Source organism: Episyrphus balteatus, chromosome 3, assembly GCF_945859705.1.
Source record: "Episyrphus balteatus chromosome 3, idEpiBalt1.1, whole genome shotgun sequence".
Classification (NCBI taxonomy): Eukaryota; Metazoa; Arthropoda; class Insecta; order Diptera; family Syrphidae; genus Episyrphus; species Episyrphus balteatus.
The window spans coordinates 116,259,458-116,285,317 of NC_079136.1; the positions used below are offsets into that span (position 1 = coordinate 116,259,458).

General features: G+C 30.8%; 1 protein-coding gene across 1 annotated transcript; it reads right to left on the minus strand.

Moving 5' to 3' along the window:
• Positions 1 to 20,563: 20,563 nt before the first annotated feature.
• LOC129915205 (uncharacterized protein K02A2.6-like) lies at positions 20,564 to 22,723 on the minus strand. The gene has a single exon (XM_055994684.1). It carries the CDS (start codon positions 22,721 to 22,723, stop codon positions 20,564 to 20,566), a length of 2,160 nt encoding a protein of 719 aa, XP_055850659.1.
• Between the last annotated feature and the right edge of the window lie 3,137 nt (positions 22,724 to 25,860).

A 25,860-nucleotide genomic window follows, 5' to 3' on the forward strand; every position in this document is an offset into this window, starting at 1 on the left:
ATTGTTTTTCATTGGAATTATTCTTTTTTATTGATAAAAAAATATATTCTCACACATATTCAAGTATATTTTGTTGCTATCCTAACCATAATCTCCTATGGCCGCCCTTCTTAGAAACCGGTACCACTGTGCACTGGAGAAAAGATAAACAATTATTTTCTCCAATGCTAATTTCAGCAAAAAAAAGCTTTTTTTCAACACAAAAAATGTTTGCTTACCTTTTCACCAAACGGACAACATCGTTTTGAAATGGAGAAATTTGTGTTCATTATATATACATTATACATTTAAATTTTATTTTTTTAAACAGAAATTGAATGTAAAAAAATTGAAAATGCAAGTTGTACCTAAATTAAGCTTGGGCCGCACAAATATAGAATGTGGGCCGCATGCGGCCCGCGGGCCGCAAGTTTGACATGCCTGTTGTAAGAGGTCAATAATGTATAATTTTAGAAAAAAATGTCTCTGTTTACTTACAAATTAAAAACTTTTGTTTATCCTCAGCAATCATTTGTTGTTGTTTCCCGTGCAAAATTTTACTGAGCTAAGTACTCAGTTACCAATAAAACACGCCTATCTGAGTAGGTATTTGAAGAAAATCAGGTACCTTTTCTGTTATATGCCTAACAGTTAGGGTTTTATCTATAATACATAAAGATTTTGCTACTATAAGTGACAAGTATTTTATATGCCCGCTGTTTCAATGTTATGTTTATAATCCATTAACATGTTAACATGGCACCATATACCTACTCGTAGAGGCAAAAGTCATTAACAAACAATATTATTATCAAATTATAACCTTAAAATAATTGAGACAAAAAAAAATTAAAAACCTAAAACGTTAAGCATTGGAAAAGTAAGAGTTTTCTAACGTGACCTGTTTTGTCAAATTATGAGTTTAGAGGTCTCATCGGACATGTCTCATGGAACATGAAATTACTGTATTAGTTTGTTTGAACAATAAGTTTTGACACTTTTCCAATACAACAATGTTTGAGATTCTACTTAATGATCAATATAATTGATCTGGAAAACATGAGTTGAGAGTTTTTTATCCTAAGCCGATTATATTTTAATTCCATTTCTTTCCATCAAACAACAGCCCATTCATACATTAGTTGAATTTTTAGTAATTTGGACCTCGAAGTTTCGCACTTTCATGGTTTTTACCACCATGTCAAAATTTTCGCTATATTCCAAAATTAAGGTATTCATATCATTCATTATGAATTAATTTTTGCAAAAACTGGAACATGGCATTGACTAATCCACTCTTACAAGTGTCGAACGTGTATAAAGTCTAAAAACTTAAGTATATGAATTTGTCATCGAAACGAAAAATAAAATGTATCTGGCTTTTTGGGACCATTTACAGATTTAACTGTATGTTGCTTCGAAAAAAACACCTTTTCACACAAATTTTTTTATGAAAACTCTTTATTATTGCTTTTTATCCCAAATGCAACCTTTTAACCAAATTTTATAAGGATGACCCATCAATTTTTGTCTCACTCAAAAAACACCTTATAAACCATGATATTCTTATAGACACTTGAGATTTTTTTTTTCAATCTCAAAAGTAACATAAATGCTGAGTTTCAATGGGATACAACTATTATTACTTAGTTTTTTCCAATATACCCACATTTTCCCTGCACCAAAAAAAAAATACCCTTTTACATTAAAAAAAAAATGTAATTCCCATGGCAAAGGCAAAATTTTTCATAAATTTCGTAAAGGTACCATTTATACCGCGGATTTTTCTACATAAAAAAAAACACCCTTTCACATACTTACTTACTTAGGGTGACCAGCGCCGTAAGGCTGCTACAATCCGCTGTGGATTTGGGCTTCAACCAACAAGCTTCGCCAGCCAGCTCTATCTTTTTTATTGAGTTTATTGAGGTCCTTTCACATACAATTTTTTTTATAAATTAAATATGTTTACCAATTTTCATTGGGGTACCATTGTTGTCCTAGAATTTGTGATGCTACTTACTCTGAATTTGATCACTTCTTAAAAAAACACCCCCTTTCACTCAAGATTATATTGTAGGTATATTCTTTTGATTCTTATAGTTCTTATTGCAAACGAAACGTTTTCATTACGTTTAAAAAATTAACAACATTTTTTGTTAGCTGTTATGATACCTTTGTCACACATAACTCAACCCCTAAAAAAATCACCTTGCTTTATCTAAAACCAGATTAGATTTAGATAGATTTAGATTCTTCCTTTATTCATTAGATAAATTACAAGTTTTTTCCTATTGGAAATACGGACATGACAATGCTGCCGTCTGCCGGAAATGACATTTCAGTAAAATAAATAAAATTATATAAAGAGAAGATGTATCAAAAAGATTTACAATAAATTTGAAATAATAAATTACATAAATAAATATTATAAAAAATATTAGACAAAAGCTTATATTAACATAGATATGAGGAATAAATTTGTATATAATTTTAAATTTTAAGTATTAAATTTTTAATTTTAAATTTTAAATTTTTTAAATTTTCAATTATTTTAAATTTTTAATATTTTTTAAAATTTTTTAAATTTTTAAAATTTTTAATTTTTTTTTTTTTTTTATTTTTTTAAATTTTTTTTAAAATTATGGAAGAGCGAGAAACTTTTGAGCAATTTTAATGATTTGCAACATAAAAACTAGTAATTTTAATGATTTAAAACATAAAAAAAATATAAAAAGAATATCAATTTTAATGATTTGAAACATAACGATTTGATTAAAAGCAATAATTTGCAGGCCTTAAATTGAATAGAGACTTGTTGTAAGAACTAATTTAACAAAAAACTATTACGATAAGTCATAGCATGACTGCAATATTTATACAAGGTGAGCCAACCACGGGCGCCATTTAATATTTCGTAAAGACTATTTACGCACAGAAAACTTTCTTGGAAATGGAATCTTCGGATTTCTTGTAGAATTGGGCATACAGCAATGAAGTGGTAAATATTTTCAGACTCTCTCCTGTTACATAGATCACAAGTTTGCTGAAGATCGACTCTATGTGGCATGAAATTCAAATTTAATAATTCAACTCTAGCTCTGAATATGGTGCTTATAACTTTTGAACAAAATTTTGTGTTGAAAATCTAAAACCATCATATCGAATTTCATCACTGTATCATGTTTGTACATGGTTTTCGGTTATATTTTACTTGTTGAAATAGAAAAAAAACACCCTTGCGTTTAATCGAGAATAACTTTTCGTATTGGCTTTATTTTTATGTCATTCGATTTAGCATACGAATACAAAATAACCTAAAAAGTGTGTCATATATTGTTGTCATTCACCCCCTCCAGCGAAAAAAACACCCTTCCACCCAATTTTGTTTGTAAAAACTTTTTGAATCCTTGATTTTTATTCCAAACTTTTTGTCAAGTTTCATTAGGCATGAGGGTAACAATTTTTTTAACCCCTTGTAACCCAACATCGTAAATTTTAAAATTAATAATGTAAATCGAAAGGGCTTTAGCTATAATAAAACACGTATTTTTTAAAAATTCAATAAATTCATTATTTGCTTAGTTATTTCGAAATTTACGCAGTAAAAAAAAAGTTTAAATAATTTATTTTTGTATATAAATGCAAAAATTCAAACAAAAAGCTATCTAATATTTATTTTTAGACACATTCCTAAAATCCAAAAATAAAACCCCGTTAGTTTATGCACGAAAAATATTTTTTCTGAATTTCGTAGTTCTTACATAAATTTGCTTGTTTTCCAAAAAAGCCGAACTTTCAACATTAACTGCCAATTAAAAACTATTGGTGCTATTTATTAGAAATATGGCGCATTATTTCGATAAAGCAATTCTTAAAGATTATATAAGAAGCTTTAAAAGAATAAAAATATGTTTTTTATAGCTTTTGGGCGATCTTTTTCGGTTTGTTACAGAAATGTCACATGGGGCTACAAGGGGTTAAATGCCTATTTTACCTGTACTATAATATAAGCATCCTACAGCTAGTTTAGGATTTTTTAGGGAGTTAATTAAATTCAATGTCTTCAAAATCCCGTGTTAAACACTTATAAGTAAAAAGTAAAATCAAAATAAGACCTGTAGCCAACGAAGAAGATAACATTCACTTAGAAGTTCGATACTCAGAAACCAATATGCAAACATATAAAAAAAAAATTACGTATACACCCCAGTAGCCGCAGTAGAAATATTTATTGAAGTGAACCAGAAACTCATCTTTAATATTTTCCTTTAAACAACATCTTTCTTCGGTGTGTGCACCAACTAATTTACAATTCTAAGGTAGGCCAATTTTTTTTTACGTGGCAACACCATTAAGCTGCCAATTATCCACCTTAGAGCTAAAGGTTAATCAGCTCGTTCCCATTACACACTCAGCCAGCACATTCTATTGTTTGAGTTGTTCACCTCAACTTCACTAAATATTGCAACGTTGCAATATTCAAAGTCTATGTGCGAGTGAAAGAGACAGAAATAAAGTGTGCATAAGTCAAAGTCAAACTTACAACGAAGAAATTCAATCCAAAACCAAATCCAAACTCCTTTCATTATAGACACCGAACTAAGGGATACACAAAGAGAAGAGGAAACCCAAGCTTCCTTTCCCCGTTATAAAGCTTGTAATGCATGAAAATAGAATAGAACCTTATAGTATATGGTATTTTACCTTGTGTTGCTGCTTCGGTGATGCAGTTATGCAGTTATTTGTGATGCTGATGCACAGAATGAATTAATTATTTAATTTGATTTTCCATATTCACTCCTCTCTGCCTTCATTTTAATTCATCATCCTCACTTTTCATGTCGTTGCCTTCAGGGTTGTTTTGTTTGCCATCTCATCATCCATCGTCGTTATCAGAAAAGCCTCTCGTTCTTGTGAATAAAATGCTGTCAGAGCTCAGAGGAGGTGTGCGCCTTTCGATGACGCACACACAATTCCATGGCAGATTGCTTTTGCCTGCACGTAATAAGCATTTTGTGAGGAAGATTGGTTAATCACCAGAAATGCAGTACACATGTTTTTCTTCATCGTCGTCGCCGTCTTCGTCGTGCGTCGTTCGTATTGATAGTTGGTGGTTTTACTTGTTTAAGACTTTTTCTTGTCTTCATCTAGATTCTAGAAGCTTTGTAACAGTTTACTTCTTGTTTCTCTATATAATTAGCTAAAGGAGCAAATTTTGTGGTTTCTATTGTTTTTCTTTTCCGAGCTTTATAATCAATGTGTCTTAATAGAAAATTCAATAGTTAAAATCTTTCTCTGGGAATTTTGAAAAGAAGCAATGTAACGTAATTGAATTTTAGTTGAATGAAAAGTTGAGTTTAGCCTAGACTTTATCAGTTAGTATTAATTTTTTTTCGAAAACAAGATGCATAGTTGCGAGGAGGAATATGATATAAAATAAAATTTTTGCATACTTTTTAAAATTTTTAAAAGAATTTATGCACATCAGTAAAATTATGAACAGATCCATTAAAAATATAAAGGCAAAGTTTTAAATCAACAATTCTTATGTTGTAGAGTAGACTTTAAGGGCTGATTTGTCGTTAAAATCATGAATTTCATTCAACCATATACCCTCCATTAACTCAGGAGCCATTGCAGTTAGTAAAAAGTTGACTGAAATATCGAAGCCTTGAAATTGTTAAGAAAGCTTTCGCTAACTTTGGTTTGCACAGCCGAATTCATATTGATAATATAGCAATAAGTAAACAAAATATTTTACGAGTCCCTGATAGACTTTACTGTTAAAACCGTTGAAACACGAAAAAAAGTAAGTTTTTTCTCTGTATGATGAAAATTCTGTATAATGTTGTACGATACTGAATGATTAAAATTCCGTTTTTCAAAATACTGTACAAAATTCAGAATCCTGTAATTATAAATACTGTATGAGTAAAATATTGTGTATTATAATGCTCTATTACTCTATGTTGAAGAAGTTTAACAAACTGACTTAATATTCGTGCAAGTTTTGAATGATCTCATAGTTTGATGGTGTTGATGATTGACAAAAGTAATTAAGGTAAAATGGATAAAAAAGAGAAGTAGACAAAAAAGAGAAAGGGATGAAAATTATTTTTAAAGTACGTATTTTGCAATTGCTTAGTTGAAGCTAATAAGAACGTTCTGGTGTCGTGTGGTGGAAGTAAAATTGATATGATACTTAGCTTTTGGAAAAATTTTATTTTAAAGTTCTGTATCCAAAAATGCTGTAAAAAGGCTGAAAAATCCTTTTGATAATGTAAACAAGTGCTCACTTTTTACATTATTAAAAATTTTTTTTAGCCTTTTTACAGCATTTTAAAATTCAAAATTTTGAAAACAGAATTTTGAAATGCCGTGTTTTGATCAGCCAGAATTTTGAAGTACAAAATTTTGCATAACTGTATTTTGATCATACAGTATTTGGACGCCAATCCAAAAATTTTTATATAAGAACTATTTGGGTTGGGGTCAAATTCTGCCGGGGCCAAAACTCAGCTTTAAAAATTCAGCTTTTCAAAAATCTGCTTTTCATAATTCTGTTTTGCAAAATTCTGAAAAAAAATTAAAAAGGGTTTGGAAATTGTTAAAAAACGCTTGCTTTTTAAATATCAAATATAATTTATGAATTACTTAATTAAAGTAATAGGAAAAGGAATATTATTTGAGAACTGATTCAATTTTATTTATCCTCCATGGATTATAAGCATTTGCGTGATATTGCATTTAACAAAAATATATACAAGTTTCTTTACTTAGTCTTTTTTTAATAGTTTATAGTTTAATAGTTTTTTTTTAATAGTTTGTCAGTTCCATAACTTTCTACAATGAATCATATTATTTAATTAGATTTTCGTAATCGAATTATGACAGTATAACTGACATTAAATTGACACACTTGACTCGAAACCAAATTTAACTAACAAGAAATCTCCAAACAATTCTCAATATTTTTTTTCTAATTTACAAAAACTTATCAGTTCATTTTTAATCTGACAACCACTCAGCGAACTGTCAAAATTCATAAAATTTCTTCCACTCCATATCTACATTCACGTAAAACACATTTCAAGAGCGCAAAAGTTTCATATAAAAAAAACATTTCAAATTAAAACTATCTTTTCATCATTTTATTGTTATATAGATGAGTTTACTGAAACGTTCAACAGTAGATAGTATGTATTAGTAAGAAAAACTTACTTTTTCAGTTTTAATTTCTTTATTTTTCCTACAAAACTAAAGCAATTTTTTAACTGTTGACTCCTCTTCATGATGATCCCTCGAAAGAAAGTATTTCTTTTTTTTTTTAACACGAAATAGAAAATGTTCAAGGGATGCAATTTGTTTTTTTTTTGGATTTGGTGGAATTCAGCGTGGATGAATTTGGTTTCAATGGCGCCTGTTAAATCTCATGGTGAATAATTCAGAAGTTGATTACAATTAATTAGTCTTCGATAAAAACGGTCTTTTCAAATCTACATATAAGTGTTTTTCGAAAAAAAAAAAAATGTTACTCATACACCACAGTGACCCGAAATCGTTTAAAAAATCTATAACTGACAAAATAATGAAACAAATCGAACTAAAAGGACAATTTTTTTCAAAGAATTTTTTGGTCACTGTGGTGTATGAGTAATATTTTTCTCGAAAAAAAAACTTAGTGTTGAAAAGGACATTTTTATCGCTGAATAATTATTTTAATACAAAAAAAAAAAAAAACTGCCTACAATTCTTCTCACCGAATTTTTGGATGAGAAGGGAGAATATCTGGGCTGGCAATTTAAGGTAGAGTTATTAATAGGTAGAGACATCTATTTTCGATGGATGAAGCAACTTTTTTACAGTTTAGTTGACAAAGCAGGGCCTTAAGTTCCCGAATAACAGCTGAACCAGCCACGGATTCCATCAAATACCAACTCTTCTACAAATGCACAATAATTTGTAATTTCATTTAAGTTTAACCCATCAACAATGATGGTTTTTTCTTTTTTTTTTTTTTGTTTCTTCAATCTCTGTGCACGACTTAACCGCATCGTTTTTGAGAAAAAAAAATAATAAAACAAAACAAAACAAAAAAGGGCTCCAAACCCCAAAAACCAAAGCGAAGAACTTTTATTATCCTGATAAATAAATTTCAATAATTCCTTTGCTACTTCTTCTCTTTCAGCCATTTGCCTGATACTTCTGTTGCATGGATTTTTGTGTGTTTCTGTTTTGCAGAAAAGTACAGAAAAAAAAAAAATAAAACTTTCTGCATTACTTTGTTTATATATTTTAGCGAAAAAAAAGAATTTGTTCTAACAGCAGAGCAAAAAAAAAAAAATAAACTTTCACAATTTGTGTGTAAAGTTTTTGGAAGACCAAAAAAAAAGGTAGGTAGGTAAAGAGCAAGATCTTTGACATCAAAGCTAATTTACACTCGACCATAACAATAAATTATGCCGCACCCTCTGGCACATAGATTTAAGAAGGTTTTCATTAAATCACACAAAACTTTCCTCTTTCTATTTTGCTTCGCCGATATTATAGGTTTCCAGAATGTGTGCCGCTCTCTGTGTACCTACCCAACAAGAATGCATATATACCAAGGTGAATTGCTTACCTTTGCAATATTGCTATTCTCGCTGTGCTGTCATAAATATTATTTAAGATAACCCATATATAGTCTCGAATCGGCATTCACTTGCACACATATACATACCCATCATACCTATACAAATATAATGCACAAAAATATTTCCCACACTCAAATATCTCAGGCTAAAAGGACGAAGAACGGACAGATAGACCGACAAACAAACAAATGAACGAACGGATGCAGACTCTTAATCAAAATTTAATAATATCCTTCTGGAGTGCACGAGGTAAATCATATTTTGTCCTCTCTATATCCATATACCATATAGACACACACTCTCTACTACTCGAATCATTGACAAGCAATAATTCCTAATAATGTAATAATTACAAAAGGACCTCCACCTCTTGTGTCCTAGTTTAAGCCTTCTTCTCGTCCTTTTAATACTTAGTACTTATCGTTTTTGGAAATATGTAGGGTGAATGAGAGTTTCCTGGGTACATTCTGTTCGGACATTCATCTTCAAATTGTCGTCCTTTTTCCAGGACTTTGTCACTATCTATGGCGTTGCATGCATTTGGGTTTTGGTTGATGTGCTTTCTTCTATGGTTCCATTTGATTGCACACATTCGATGTGAATGAATGTTTCTATAGTTTTATAATAAAATACGTATTTGGAGAATGATTATAATAGTCTGGGAAGGATTGTTGCAAAATGATAATAAGTAACAAAAAAAAAAAACTAATACTTTTTTCCTAGATTCCTTGCGGATAACTTTATTCATTCATCTATTTTTAAAAGAAACATACTAATAAAACTCATTGTACCAATAGGAATTATTTAAAATTTAATTGAGGAATTATTTAAAATTTAATTGCTCACTTTTGCCCAATATAATTAGAATATGTTTTTGAATTTTTTTTCCACATTTAAGAATTTTTACTTGCGATATAGGTACTATATATCAAGTTATGCATTCGTACAAAAAAAAAAAAGTTGAGATAACATTTTTCCATGACATTACGATGGTAGACAATGCCAAAAAAGTGGGTCCCGGAAGTCCGTCTGTCTGTCTGTCTGTCAGTCTGTCTGTCAGTCTGTCAGTCTGTCTGTCTGTCTGTCTGTATAAGGAGCTACAGCCTAAACGGATGGACCGATTAATGTCAAACTTGGTATGTAGCGTTATTTGGCGACTCTCCAGAGGGGTTTTTGGAATTAATTTTTTTGGACCAAAAATAACGGTACTTGTCATATACCGATTTTAGTAAAATTGAAATATCTCAAAAACGGCTCCAACGATTTTGTTTAAAAAATTCAAATATTAGTTTTAAGCTGAGGTCTATATTTCAATGAAAATTTTTTTTTTCGAAAATCGTTATTAACGGTACCTGCCATAGAACCGTTTTTTTCAAATTCGAATATCTCCGAAACTTCTTATTCGATTTCAACGAAACTTTTTGTGAAGAAGCATTTATATAATTTAAATATAAACCAAAAATTAAATTTCCAAAAAAATAGTTTTTGGATTTTTAAAAAAAATTTGAAATTTTTTTTTTGAAAAATCAAATTTTCGAAAACGGGACATTGAATTTTTTTGAAATTTTGTTTTTAGATGTTGATTAGTGATGTCTAGAAAATGGCATTACAATTTTATTTTAAAACTTTTTTTCCAAAAAATTATTTATAAAAAATTGTTTTTCTAAAAAACGGCTCTAACGATTTTGAAAATTTTTTTTCTAAAAATGCACGTTAATATATCAATCAAAACTGCATACTTGTTTTGGAAGGCAATTTAATTTCAGATTTTATTTTATTTTTTTTTTAAACGAATTTTATTTTTTTTTTCCAAATTTCTATATAAAAAGTCTTAAAAATGTAAGCAACTTTAACTCCAAGAGCAAGTTCGTGCGACCCAGTCGTGCATTTTATTTTTTTAAAGAAACAAACTAATAACATTCAATTATACCTAATGAAAAATTGCATATTGGAAATTGAATTTTAACAAATAGAGACGATGTTGCTCAATTTAGCCCAATATAAACCGACATTATTTCAAACCAATTTTTAAGTGAAATAAATTAATTAAACTCAATCTATTATTAAAAATTATTTAAAGAATTGAAAATTTAACTTCACCAAATTAGGGACAATGTAGCTCATTTTAGCTCAATGTAGGGATTATGTTCTTTTTGAAATGTTGATCTAATTTTTAAAAGAAAAACACTTATAAAACTCAATTTATCATGAGGAGTGATTGAAAATCGAATATCACCAAATTTGTGACAATATATCACATTTTAGCCCAATATAACTAGCATGTGCTTTTAAAATAATGATTCATATCAAAGAAAAGAAATTAACTAAAAAACTCAACGTATCATGAGAAATTATTGAAAATTGAATTTCACAAAATTGAGGGGATACACCTGATTTTAGCCCAATATAAATAGAATTTTTTTTGTTGATCTATTTCAAAGGGTTTTTATGAACAAAAGATAAAACTCATGCAAGATTAATAGACAAAATATTTCTTAAAATATATCATTGTTGCTTATTTTAGCGTAAATCCTTGGACCGATAATAAGATATCAAATTCTTTTGCGAATGATATACAATTAGTATGGTAAATTGTAGCTTATTTTAGCCCAATATTAACTTTTTTTTTTAATTTGGCAAACAAGTCAACATTAATAGAATCGTGTTCGGAAATTTTTACCGCATTAACCTATTGATTTACAACATAAAGCGCAGTTTTGCTCATTTTAGCGCAGTAGTAGATAAATTCACTTAGATATTTTACTCAACAACCTTGCTCTGAAATTAACTTAGGTATTAAAAATTTTGTGTGGGTTTATTTACACATCACATTGTAAAATAACTTTTGCGATACAGAAGTTGAGAAGATTTTAGCTCATTATAAGAAGACAATAAAAGAGTTGGCTTTTTGGTAAAAATAACCAAACATTTTTATGGTAAAAAAGATCATTGCAAAATTACATAATTTGCCTTGGAAAATGGATTTTTGTATATGAAAATTTTTTCGTGAAAAAAAAAAAAATCAAAATAAATGTACAATTTACTTACAATTTCTATTGCAAAAGAAGACAATGTAGCTGATTTTAGCTCAGTTCAAACTGAGTTGACTTTTCATTCATAAAATTGTTTTAAATTTTTAAAATATTGCTCAATGTTGCTCAGTTTCTGTTTAACTTTTAACAACATACACCTTCCAAACTATATTTTTTAAGCACGAAGGACAATTATTATTATGCAATTTTATTAGGATATTGAGTTTGGTTTTGTGTATATCTACATATTTGTATATTTTGAACCAAAGCATACAGAGTATTTGAATTAATCAATAGAAATGAATGTGGGTGCATTGATAATGATATTGGCGTTTTGTATTTCAAAAATGAAATAAGAGGAAACTATGCAGAGTGTATAAATTAATCAACCATAACTGATGGGCGAAAATGAATCCTAAAAAGGATTATTATTATTTTTTTTGTGGCTTCAGTTAGTTTGCATTCAATGATATTTTTCTAGGAGTAACAGTATTTTTACACAGAACTCTGAACGAACTAGAGTTCCAGAGTTTTCATCTTTGTTCTTCAGTGCTTTCATGGTGGTGAAAATAATCATTAAGTTATCTTATTACCTCCTGAGCTGATCGGAACTTATTTGGCTACTTTGTTATATATCAAGAACAGAATGCTTATGAATGAATGCTGAATGAAAAAGAGCAGTGAAGTTACAAATAACAGAGAGCAGTTTTGCTTATAAAACCAGTAAATTTCTTAAGAGTATCGCATATTTTTACTGTTCAATTGGTCGCTTCATTTTTATCATTGTAATGTGAGAAAAAAAGAACACAGCATATTAGATTGGTTTGAATTTTTGTAAGGCTGAGTACTGAGTAGTGAGCAGCTATATTGGAGAGCAATCACAACTGCCCTCTGCTCAGTTGAAAGAGCAAAGTGGTTGAAAGCAGCTATTGCAATAGCAGCTTCAGCTCTAGTCAATGTGTGAACTGTCCGTAAAAAATTATACAAGGTGTCCCACAGTCACCACCCCAAATGAAAACCATGGATTCCTGAGGTCATTTTAAGTCGAAAAAATTAAGAGGCAATTTTCTCGTTCTCGTCCCGTTTTCGAGTTATGATGGTTTTTATGATTTTTGCTCTCTTTTCTTTTGACTGGCTTTTATCTTTGCCAAACTACGTCTGATTCGAAAGATTTTTTTTTGCAACCAATCAAGAATTTATTATTTATTTATTTTTTAGTTTGTCTCAAAACTTTTTTTTCTGCGGACAACCGTTTCTCCGCAATTTTGCATCAAACACAATTTTCTTCGTTTTTAAGTTGTTTTTACACTTTCATATCATTTTAGTCAAAAAAAAAAAAAAAAAAAACACGTAAATCAGTATTAATTTTTTGCACATATCATTAAAGCCCAGTTTATTTTCTTAAAAAAATTAGGGGTTGGGGTCGAAATTCTGTATGTTGCAAAATTCTGTATTCAAAATACTGTATGCCAAAATACTGTATGTCAAAATTCTGTATGTGCAAAATGCTGTAGGAACAACATTCTGAAAGTCAAAATTCTGTATAGCAAAATTCTGGTTGGTCAAAATACTGTATTTCAAAATTCTGTACATCAAAATTCTGTAAATCAAAATTCTGTAAAAATGCTGTAAAAAAATATCGTTTTGATAATGTAAAAAAGTGCGCGCGCACTTTTTTACATTATCAAAACGATATTTTTTTACAGCATTTTTACAGAATTTTGATATACAGTATTTTGCCGTACAGAATTTTACAAAACAGAATTTTGCATGTCAGTATTTTGTTGATACAGTATTTTGACGTACAGAATTTTGTATTTACAGTATAATGACGTACAGAATTATGGTATTACAGTATTTTGACCCCACAGAATTTTGTCGTACAGAATTTTGACAAGCAGAATTATTACCCGCTCCCAAAAATTAGTTTTTTTCATAAAAAAGACTACTGAAAGTAATTTAAAAAAAATAAACAAACTGAGTGAATTTAAAAAAAAAAATTTTTTTTTAATATGCAATTTATTTAAATGAATTAAAACTTTTTCTGAGCTTTATCTATTTGTTCTTTTCTTAACCGCAATAACTCAGAAAAAGTTTTTAGTTCATTTTTAATTTAATTTTTATTAATTTTTTAACTAAAATTTCTTTTTTTTTTAATTCACTCAGTTTGTTTATTTTTTTTAATTGCTTTCAGTAGCCTTTTTTATGAAAAAAAAACAAATTTTTTTAAGAAAATTAAATATACTCATTTACGTGTTTTTTTTTTGACTAAAATGATATGAAAGTTTAAAAACAACTTAAAAAACGAAGAAAATTGTGTTTGATGCAAAATTGCGGCGAAACGGTTGTCCGCAGAAAAAAAAGTTTTAAGACAAACTAAAAATAAATAAATAATAAATTCTTGATTGGTTGCAAAAAAAATCTTTCGAATCAGACGTAGTTTGGCAAAGATAAAGCCAGTCAAAGCAAAAAAAGCAAAAATCATAAAAACCGTCATAGCTCGAAAACGGGACGAAAACGAGAAAATTGGGTTGGGGTCGAAATTCTGTATGCGCCAAAATTCTGTATTCCAAAATTCTGTATTTTAAAATTCTGTAAATTCAAAATTCTGTATTTTAAAATTCTGTAAATTCAAAATTCTGTATTCTAAAATTCTGTAAACACAAAATTCTGGATTTCAAAATTCTGTATTCCAAAAAAGTGCGCACTTTTTTCATTATCAAAACAATTTTTCTTTTATCATTTACAGCATTTTGGAGTACAGAATTTTGATATTTTCTATGCAGAACCTTGAAGCAGTTTGCGTTCGACAGCTTAAGTTAAGTGTTATGAGTTAATCGTGATATAAAATGAATTCAGAAAAATGGAAAATATTAAATTATTAAAACCTAATAAAGGAAAGGATAAATTGTGTGTCGATGGTTTTATGTTTAATAACGAAGAAAGAACAACTTACAAAAAAAAAAAACTTACAAATGAAAAATCTCGGAACATTTTTCGGAAAATAGGGTACTTAACTCAAATTAGTCATGCACTTAATAATTCCATTCGAATTTTGTCGAAAAAATTGAATTTTTTGAGAAAAATGAAATTCAAGCAAGCAGAACATGAAAATCTCGGAAAACTTATCGGGAAATGGAGCTCTTAATTCAAATTAGTCGAACATTCAATTATTTATGTCCAATTTTTTCGAAAAATTGGAATTTAAAAAAAAAAAAAAACAAATTCAAGTTAATAGAACATGAATTTGTATGGAAAATGAAAATATTTTTTTTAATGGAAAATCTCGGAAATTTTTTTCAAAAATTGGGTACTTAACTCAAAGCACTTAATTATTCAAGATAATTTCAAAAAAAAAAATTCGAAGATCACAGAAAAAAAATTATTTTTGAAATTTTTGTTCGGCACCTAAATATTAAACCAAACCCGAATTTTGTACTAACAGTTTAAGGCAATGTCTGGTAATTGCTCTGCTAACTTTAAATCGAGTTAGCAGAACATTAAGTTTTTCCAAAAGTAGGGGAGCACTTGATAAATTTTTGGGGTACTTGCTCTGCTTACTTGAGGGACATGTTTTAATGTAGAGATTTAGAATTACAAAATTTTTAAAAGCAGAATAATGGATTTGCAGAATTTTGAAAAAAAGAATTTTGGATTTACAGAATTTTGAAATACAGAATAATAGAAAAGCAGAATAATGGAATACAGAATTATGTTCATACAGAATTTTTTCTTCAGATACAGAATTTTGGTCATACAGAATTTTGGAATACAGAATAACGACCCGTTCCCGAGAAAATCGCCTCTTAATTTTTTCGACTTAAAATAACCTCAGGAATCCATGGTTTTCATTTGGGGCGGTGACTGTGGGACACCCTGAATTAGTAATAATTATGGAGATTTTAAAATAAGACTTGAAACATGTCACGGGAATGATATTCTGCTGTATAGTGAGTAAGCAAGTGCCTTAAAAATAGTTTGGAACAGGTCACAGTAGTTACATTTTGAATGCATAGTAAATTTGCAAAAATGCTTATATTGTTTAAAAATTGCAGGTGAGGTCATAACTAGATGGAAACTTGAATCACGTCACGGTAATGATAGTCAAATTCAGACATCCATTGTAACACTCCATCACACTAACCATTAGACCACAGGATTCTTCAACTTAAAGTAGACAATCGGTTAAATTGCTCAAAATTTCCAGAAGAAAATTATATAATTCAATTCAATAATACTCACCTGTTTGATTAAATCAAGCCTCCCGCACACATAATTATCGCTAAATCTCACAACAACGCTCTCATAACTCCTCTCAAATACTAATATTGCTCCTTCTATTTATAATCAATTGAAGTATTTACCATCAACTCATCTAAACATCCTTAACTCCCATATCGTGCCTATATACAAACATATCCTGTATCGTATCATCATCATCTTCATCGCGAAACTATCCATCCAATAATTTAGATATCGTCTTGATATTGAACCAAGATATTGATTCTTGTTTTGCCAACACAATGTCCTTATCCATGTCCATCTTTGGATATTGTATTGATTTAATTCGTGGATTCCGCCGCTTCTGTCTCTCTCTCTCTCTGTCTCTTGTTATAATTGTACATCTTCATTACAAATTTCAATCGCCGAACCAATGACGAACGCATGGTCATAATTAATTGTGATAAAAGGATATCTTCAGTCTAGAGTAGCGCTCATTGTAGTGTGTATAACTCAAGAGTATGGTTATAGGATATAGCTATAGGATGAATTATCCAGAAGGACGACTGACGACGACGACGACGAAGTAGATGGTGCCGTTTGTCATGTGTGTGCACTTACGATCCCCTTCATCATTATCCCATCAATTATAAATATCCTTGATGATGGTGCTGGCTGCCATTGCTCTGTCCTACTTCCATCAGCAGTCAGTCTAGAGGGCACTACACAACTAACTGATGTGTAGTCAGCCAAATCCAAATAGATAAGAGAAAAAGGATAACAGAAGCGAAAATTTGTTGTGATGGAAATTCTTCTGCTCTGTTGTTTTTTCTTCTTTGTTTTTTTTTTTCTCCAGTCGGTATAGTATAGTTATAAAGCAAAAAAGGATATCTCCATATATCCTGTATCTACTCATTAACAGATTTCAATATTATCTATGGCTAATGCCAATTTGCATGAAGGATATCTATCTATCTGTGTGTGTGTGTTTGTTGTATGTGAAAGAGCAAAAGACACCCTTTATAACATAGAGAGATTTTGTTCCTTAATTAATGCAGTAATTATTGTTAACTCGGCACTATTTGGTTCAGTCAAGCTAAAGGATGCGATCATAGAGTTTTCCGGAACCTGGTATTATAAGGATAATTCGAACTTTAACTATCTATATGAGTTCTTTGCTTTCACACACTCATCAATGAAGCCAAAGCAGTTTTGATGTCAAACCCGCACAATGGTGTCATATATAATAAAGCTAGCTATATTCGTCGTCCTTGTTCGTCGTCCTGACTCCTGATCATCATCATCATCATCATCATCATAGAAAGGGTGCTGTTCATGTCGATAATTGAATTTTCTGATATACTCTTGCCTTGCCAGAAAACGGTCCCATATATCTATACAAATATATAAATTACTTATAGTATAAATTATGACGTCTATCAGAGAGAAGGATATAGTATAGAGAACTGCTAATGCCAAGAGTGCAAATGTGGATAATTAAAATGAAATCAAGCATTTTCCAGCCGCGCGCAAAAAGGTTCTGCCAGAAAATCTCAAAGGACCTTTGCATGACTTCTTCTGATTTGTATTCAAAATAAATACATACATAACATACATGTATGTGTGTGTGCCTACTACGTACAAAAAGAAGAACCAAAAACACGAATGACGCAAGTACTTATATGTTAATTGAAATTCCACAAATCAAAGTAAAATTGTTATATGAAAATGCTTTTGGGAAATGCCACTTTAACTTGTACAAAATTTTATTTTTGTATAAAGGTAAGAAGGTACGTGATGTTATTATTGAATTGATTTAATGGTTGTATTACATGAGTGTGTGTTTGTATAGACAAACTTGTATGTATACTTTAGTTTAATTAAAACCTTGAAATAAGAGAATTAATCGTAATAGAAGCAAATTAAGTTTATTGAAATAATACACTAACAATACACTTAATTCATCAATTTATGTCGAAACGATAAAAAGAAGGTTTTATTAATATTCGACTATTCGACTGAATAATGCGAGCCAGTTTAATTTTTTTTTAATGCAACTTAACCTTGATAAAAACCACACAATGACACACATCTATATCAGCATGTCGCCATTTCGCTTTGTCGCCCTATCGCCATGTCGCTATTTCGCTATGTCTCTATGTCGCCATGTCGCTTTGTCGCCATGTCGCCATTTCGCCATGTCACTTTGTCGCCATGTCACTTTGTCGCCATGTCGCTATGTCGCCATGTCACTTTGTCGCCATGTCGGTATGTTGCCATGTCGCTTTGTCGCCATGTCGCCATATCATCATGAAAAAGGATTCGAGCTTAGCGCACAAAAAACCATTAGAAAAATATACTTTGATTTCTATAAAAAAAAGAGGTTTCTGTAAAGCCGGTTTACGGACGATGATTTTACCTGATAACGTTATAAGAAAACAGGTTGTGTGCTTTTAAAATGAGCCATTTAAAGCGTTTATTTCAAGCAATCATAATTTACAAGAAAAAGCTAAAAAAAAACCTTTTTTCTTTTCTCATTATATTAATTTTTTTAATTTAAAAGCTCACAAAAAAAAATTAAACCATTAAAAAGCCAAATATTTTTTCTAAATAATAAAACCATTTTTAAATTTTTACAATGAGCAAAAAGTATTAAAATAATTTATTGAAAACAATCATTTCTTATAAAAAAAGTGAAAAAATCACTTCACCCAAAAACTCATTTTTTTGATACAACAACCTATAATAAATTTTATACCACCTGAAAGCTTATTGCTTCAGCTCAAAATATATATATAGATCATGTCTATTATTATATCTACAAAGAGAGCTAGAATTTTTTGAACTCGATCAAATTTCATTAAAAAAAGCAAAAAAAACATGTAATTTTATCTTCTCAAGAGACACCATCCAAAAGCTTATTGTCTTAGCTAAAAATATTTATATAGATCAAGTCTATGAGACATCTACAAAAAGAGCTAGAATTTTCTAAACTCGATGAAATTTCATCAAAAAAAGCAAAAAAACATGTAAATTTATCTTCTCACGCTATTAAATCCATTTTATTTTAATAATCTATAAAAATTTTTGCACCATCTGAAAGCTTATTGTCTTAGCTAAAAATATATATATAGATCAAGTCTATGAAACATCTACACAAGGAGCTAGAATTTTTTAAACTCGATGAAATTTCATCAAAAAAAAACAAAAAAAAAAACATTTATTTTTATGTTCTCATGCTATTAAATGAATTTTTTCCATAACAACCTATAAAAAATTTTTAACCATGTGAAAGCTTATTGTTTCACCTTTCAAATGACGTATCAATCTCATTTCAAGGATGCCTACAAGAGAAGTTAGAATTTTTTTAAGTCAACCATGTGGAATTTCCAGACTGAGATTTCGGTACTTCCCACACTGGTGGCTGTTCATGGCGCAACAGATCTCCACTGGTGGTATGATGTTTTTCGCAAGTTTCTTGATTTAACATTGTGTGGCTTGTAGTTAGTCTAGCGTTATGTGTGATATACCAAATGAAAGGTAGTTGTATCAGGATGCTCATTAAAGTTTAATCAAATTTCTATCTGCTCTTGGTAAAAAGTTATAACCTGTTGAATTCTAAAATTTTATTTTACCGTTATCTCAAAATTGTGTTCACGAAATATAGTCACACATTATAGTCGTTGTCATGGTCTATCATTACTCCATATATAACATTCCTCTATCTATTAAAGAAAAAAAGGTAAAAATAAAAAACGATGAAAATCGGTTAAAAACGGCAAAAAAAAACTGTTTTTTAAAAACTTATTTTTCTCCGTATTCAGTCAAAACTCTTTTAAGTTTCCAATTTTTTTTGCACATGTATGCGCATTTATCAGCCCTACATGTCCCATATAACTTGAGATTTTTTGAACGCTCCAAAAAAAGCCAATAATCAAAAACTACCCACAAATACCCCTAAAAAAGTAGGTATTTTTCAAAAATTCATATTTCGAAACGCAGAGTGTTGGAAAAAAATCCGTATGAGACGCCTAATTTTTTTTTTCTTTCATCTTTCACCTGGCACCTTTAGAATTGTCAAAAAAAATTTCCCCTACCCATAATCAACATTTTGTCATACCCACAACACCTGATCAATGTTCAAACAAAACGTTATAGCGGAGTTCCAGAATTTTTTAGAATTTTTTCTTAAATGCAGTTATCCTTAAATCAGTCTCCTCTATCTATAACAAAAAGAATCAACTCTCTACGACCACTCGTTTAGATTTTAGCCCAAATTTCATCTTTCCGTTTTACCCCTGTTTACCCTATTAAATGACGGAATTTTTAAAAATACTTCATTTGGATTAAGATTTAGGTTATTATCTTTCAAATAAGCTATAGTAGATTTTTGGATCTCTAATAGTTTATTTTTAATTTTGAATTTAAATTTTTTGCCGCACTGCGAGAGTGTAACGCTAGAAAATGGCGTCACTTTTTTGTGGTGGCTGCCATGGTTCATCGATTTATAAGACGTTATCACGTCAAAAACTTTTTGACTAGTCAAATCGAACAAGGCATTAGATTCTTTCTGCCCTGTTCGATTTCACTACCCTACTAACAATTTTGCTTCTATAATACTTTACAGAAGCAACAATTGCATCTGTAAAGCTTTATAGAACCAAAATTGTCAAAAAGTTTTTTTTATAGAAATCAATCTGAATCAAGCAAGTTTTTTAGTTCGTTGAAAACACCTTGATGTTCATCGGTCCATTTCCATTGCACATTTTTATCAAGCAATCGATGTAATTTTTCAGCAACAGATGATTTATGAGGTAAAAATGAGTTATAAAAATTAAGTAAACCCAGAAAGGATTGCAACATCTCCTTATTTTCAGGAGTAGGTGCCTGTTGAATCGCTCTCACTTTCTCTTTGTTAGGGGAAATTCCATCCCCACTAATATGGAAACCAAGAAAGTCCAATTCGCGTTGAGCAAATAAGCACTTATTTTTGTTTACTGTCACGTTTGCTTTGGCTAATTTTTCAAAAACTGCTTCTAAATTACATTTGTGGTCAGATTCGTCTTTTCCAGAAACGATGATATCATCGAGATATGCTTTTACGCCCTTTATACCGATCAAAAGACTATCCATAAATTTTTGAAACAAACCTGGAGCGGCCGAAACACCAAAAGGTAATCTACGCACCTTATATAATCCCTTGTGTGTATTAAGGGTCAACAACTCTGCCGAGGCGTCATCAACAACCAGTTGCTGGTAGGCCTGTTGTAAATCTAACTTTGTGAATACTTTGCCGTCCGAGATTGCCGCCATGACCTCTGAGACAGTTGGTAGAGGGTAAGCATTGGTTTTTATCACCGCATTTACAGTGCTCCGGTAATCACCGCATATTCTTACAGAACCGTCAGACTTAGGCACAGGTACAATGGGTGTTGCCCAACGGGAAAACATGACAGGCTCCAAAATTTTTTGTTGAACGAGTTTTTCAATTTCTGTTTCAACTGCTGGCTTCCAGGCGATTGGACACTGACGATGCTTGAGGAAAATTGGATTTGACCCTGGCAATATTTCCAAAGAAACAGGTGGCCCTTTGTGAGCACCCAATTCTTCGCTAAAAACGTTTCGAAATTTACCCTCTAAATTCAAAGCATTCCCTGCCACCTCTAACGCGCAAACACCTTGAACAGAAATTCCCAAAATTGGAAACCAGTCTCTTCCCATCAAACAACGCCCACCACCTGCAACAACAACAACTGGCAATTTATAATCTTTATTATTATATTTTATATTCACCAAAGATGATCCCAGAATGCGCAACTTCTCCTTGGACCAAGTTTGCAACGTAATGGTCGATGGAATCAACAACTTGTTTTCGTGATTTATACGATTCCAAGTAACTTCTGAAATCACGGTGCACGCCGCACCAGAGTCAACCTCAAAAGACTCTATAACCCCATTAAGCCAAACCTGTGTCAAAATCTTGTTTGACATTGCTGTCTGGATGTGATTTAACTCATAAAAATAGTTTGATGAGCCTGTTGATTCACAGAGCTGATGTTCGGGCTCGTCTTGAACTGGTCTTTCATCTACTACGTGAATAGCTTGTTGTTGACGATTAGCTGCCTTCTTTTTATAACATGCTTTGCTTGAGTGGCCTTTTACTTTGCAGAAATCACAGTTTTTATCTTTATAAAAACACTTATCAGCAAAATGATTGCCATCGCATCGAAAACATCGCAAATGTTCTGGTCTCTGGTACTTCTTTTTAGTTGACATTGCCATCACTTCATTATTGCAACGGACGTTGAGTACGTTGCGCTGGGCTGCTTCATGTGCAACCGAAATTTCGTACGCCCTTTTAAAATCTAACTTGAGTTCACTAAACAGACGCTTTTGTAATGACTCATCGGCCACTCCGCAAACAATCTGATCTCTCAGCATTTTGTCTAGTTCCATGAAATCGCAGTGTTCAGATAATTTTCTCAAGTCTTTAACAAAATCAGCAATTGATTCCCCATTCTTCTGAACACGTTGGTGGAACGTAAATCGCTGTACTATTTCATTTGGTTTAGGATGAAAATGATCATCCAACTTTTCTACGATTTCTTGGAACGACACATCTTTGGGGGACAGAGGTGTAAGTAAAGAACGGATTATCTCATATGTAGATTCCCCAACACATGATAAAAATATTGCTCTCATTGATCCGTCGTTAGATATGCCATTGGCCTCAAAATAAAACTCCATTCGTTCTTTGTAATTATTCCAGGCCATTGATGGCTGAAATTGCTCCAGTTTGCCGAAAGTTTGTGATGACGTATGGTTGACATTAGACATCGTAGTTTCGTTCATTTTTCGCTCGTCGCCAAAATGTTGTGGTTTTAAATTAAATAAAATAAAAGATAGTTAAAATGAAATATACTTTTTTAGTTTTTATTTAATTCAGTTATCTTCTTGGATGATCAAAACCAACCAAAAACCTAGTAGGCACGTGTCTCTCTGACTGACATAAATGTCGTGTCACTTTTGAAGTCTCCTGTCACTTTTGTATTCGGAGTCACAGGGTGACTCCAAGACACTACACTTATCTAATGGTTTTTTGTACGCTGAGCTCGAATCCGAAGTCAGAAAAATTCTATAACACCACGTTTTTGACATATCACCATGCCAAAACATCACAAAAATAGTGTTTCGGACGTTCAAAATTCTATGTCTCAAAAACTTTGCACGTTAGAGCTATTCTAATGCTAGATTCAAATTAAAAAGGTCAAAGGCCATTAGAAAAGTATGATTTAATTTCTATGGAAAATTATTTCTCGCTAATATTACTGTCATTTATGGAAAAATCAATCTTAAAAATCGTTTTTTTGTTTTTTTTTCAATTTTTTCTCAATATTTTCTAAAACAAAGGTAGGTATAGTTTTTCCATACAATTTAGATTAATATCTAAATAATTGCATTCCAAACTTTTCAAAAATCTAAAATTTTTTCGTTAACTTTTTTGATTGAAAAATAGGCTATTTTTTAAAAATTAAATTCGTCAAAAATCTAAAAATTAACTTTTTGCTAAAAAATTATTTTAAGTAGATAGAAAACATTACAAAGTAAATTTTAAACAAGTTTTGGTAAAATCCAACCATTTTTGTAAAAGATAAAAATAAAAAATAAAAAAATCTTTTTTTTTGCATTTTTTCCAATATTTTTGAGGTTATATAAAAAAATGGTTTGAGTAAAAGTTGTAGACATTTATACTATCTAAAACTTTTGCTTTTAACTTTTTTCAATAGGAGGTCTACTTTTGACAGAAATTGTAAAAAACCACGATTTGTGACACCCACCCCACTTTTCACCCCATTCCCCCAATTTGTTTGTGGGCAATTTATTTTTTCCCTTTTATATACCATTTATCCCTAATTTTCCCACCACCTTTATGCTGCTAATAATTTTTTCAACTTTTTCCCTCTGAAAACCGGATTGGCACTGGTCTATATCCTCTGATTCCGAACAATTCCAAATTCCGCAATACAACAAATTCACAACAAGTAAAAATATTGTAAATAAAACTGTCATCCATTCATTAGCGATGCCAACGCCCCCTACCACTCAAAAATATTGTAAATCAATAAACGTTATACAATAAAAACCTATTTTATCACCCTTAATAGGATTTTCCTCAAGTCATAATATGAACGCATAATGTTGGCATTTTGTAAAATATTTTACATACCAATTAATAAATCAATTGTAGCGCCATCTATGTGTATTATCTATCAATAGATATGTTGCTTTTATAGGGGAAAAGCCGAATTTTCAATAGAAATACCTTAATTCGTTTTCGGCTTTTGCATCTGTCATGATTGGTTGTCTAAATCTAATTTTACCACATAATCACTAATTAAAGATCAAGCTTTTTGTAATTATAGTTGTTGCAATGAACTTGTATTATAGAGAATGAGTTACCATATTCAAGAGATGAGAATAAAAGGTGGTAGAAGCTTACCGCAAAATACAAACCAAATTCCGAGTTTTCTGGTTGGTTTTTGCACAAAAGAGATGGGGTGGCAATACGCAAAAGTGAATGGATGTGTTCAGAGAGTGTGATGCGTTCCGGGTTAGGGGTAAACTCATTTCATGATGGAATATAAATGGCTGTAAATTGGTTTTCTACTGTTACTGGTAATGGTTAGTTTCCTATTATTGTTTTCCCGGAATTTTGTTTTTTTTTGTTGTTGTTGTTGTTGTCTGTTTTGTCTGTTGTTGTTTTTGTTTTTTTTTGCGTGTCCTGGAAATTCTATCTATGTTGGTGGTGTGTATAACTAACGACATAACGGTGGGATATCATCCTGGCGTTTTGGTTCCGTCGCGTTACGTTGTTTGTGTTGTTTTTGGTGCCCAGACAACCAAACCAAGTATTTCGGTTAGTTTTTGAGGTTTGTAATATTTTTAACTCGTGCGAGTCCTTTTTTGATGTTTATTGGATTTCATTTGGCATTGTGTGGCAGGCAGCAGGCGCGCTATTTTGGTTGCATCAATATAGAAACGCGCTTCTTCTTTTTTTTTTTGTTTTTGTATTGTTTGCTCTTTTGCGTTGATGGTGGATGGATGCGTGCAAAATTGGTAAACCTCTATATTGTAATAGAGCTGCTGGCTGGGGAGAAATAAGAGAGGAAGTGTAAAGGACATTTGGGAATGTGTGAATTGATACAGAATTCACATTGACTATCTCTCCTCGCAAGCTGCCTGCTTTTGATGCTCCTATAAGTATACAACAGTTTTTCGCCGCTTCTGATGCTTTTGCTTTGCTTTACAATATGGATGGATGGTGTGGATGCATTCAACTATTTTCGGCTGCTGTGTTTGTTGTTTTCCATTTAATTTTGAAATCGATTATTTATTGCATTATCGCTATGGTTGCTCTCGCTGCTTTTTTGGAATTTTAAACGAAGTTTTTGTTTGTGGCTTGGAGCTAATGTGTTTACTAATTAAAGACTCGACCAAAATGCAAATCGGATTGTGGGTGAAATATGTATTGTAATAGTGTGTAATTGCTAAGGATAAATATATAGTTAGGTAGGTATGAGATTAAAATCGAGTAGTTTTGTGGTTGTTTGGTGTTTAGTGTTTTATATGTATGCTTAATATGATTGTTGTATATATGTAAATGCAAAATGCTGTGCTAATTGATTTAAGCTTTCAAAAACAAAACAGCAAACAAAAATGAAAAAAAAAAAAAAAAACAAAATAACAGAATCTGACAAATGACCTGGAAATGATGTTTTATTGTGTTAAATTTTGAAATGTTGATTTTTGATGATAGAAATTAAGAGGCTTTTGGATTTTTTTCATCCCTCTAATTAAATTGACATTTTTGTTGAAATAATTTTTCAATTTTTTTTTTGAAATTTTAATCAGTTTAAATTTTGGACAAAACATAGGATGTTCCACTATGCGAGTGGTGAATGAAAGAATTTAGACATTTTCGAATTACA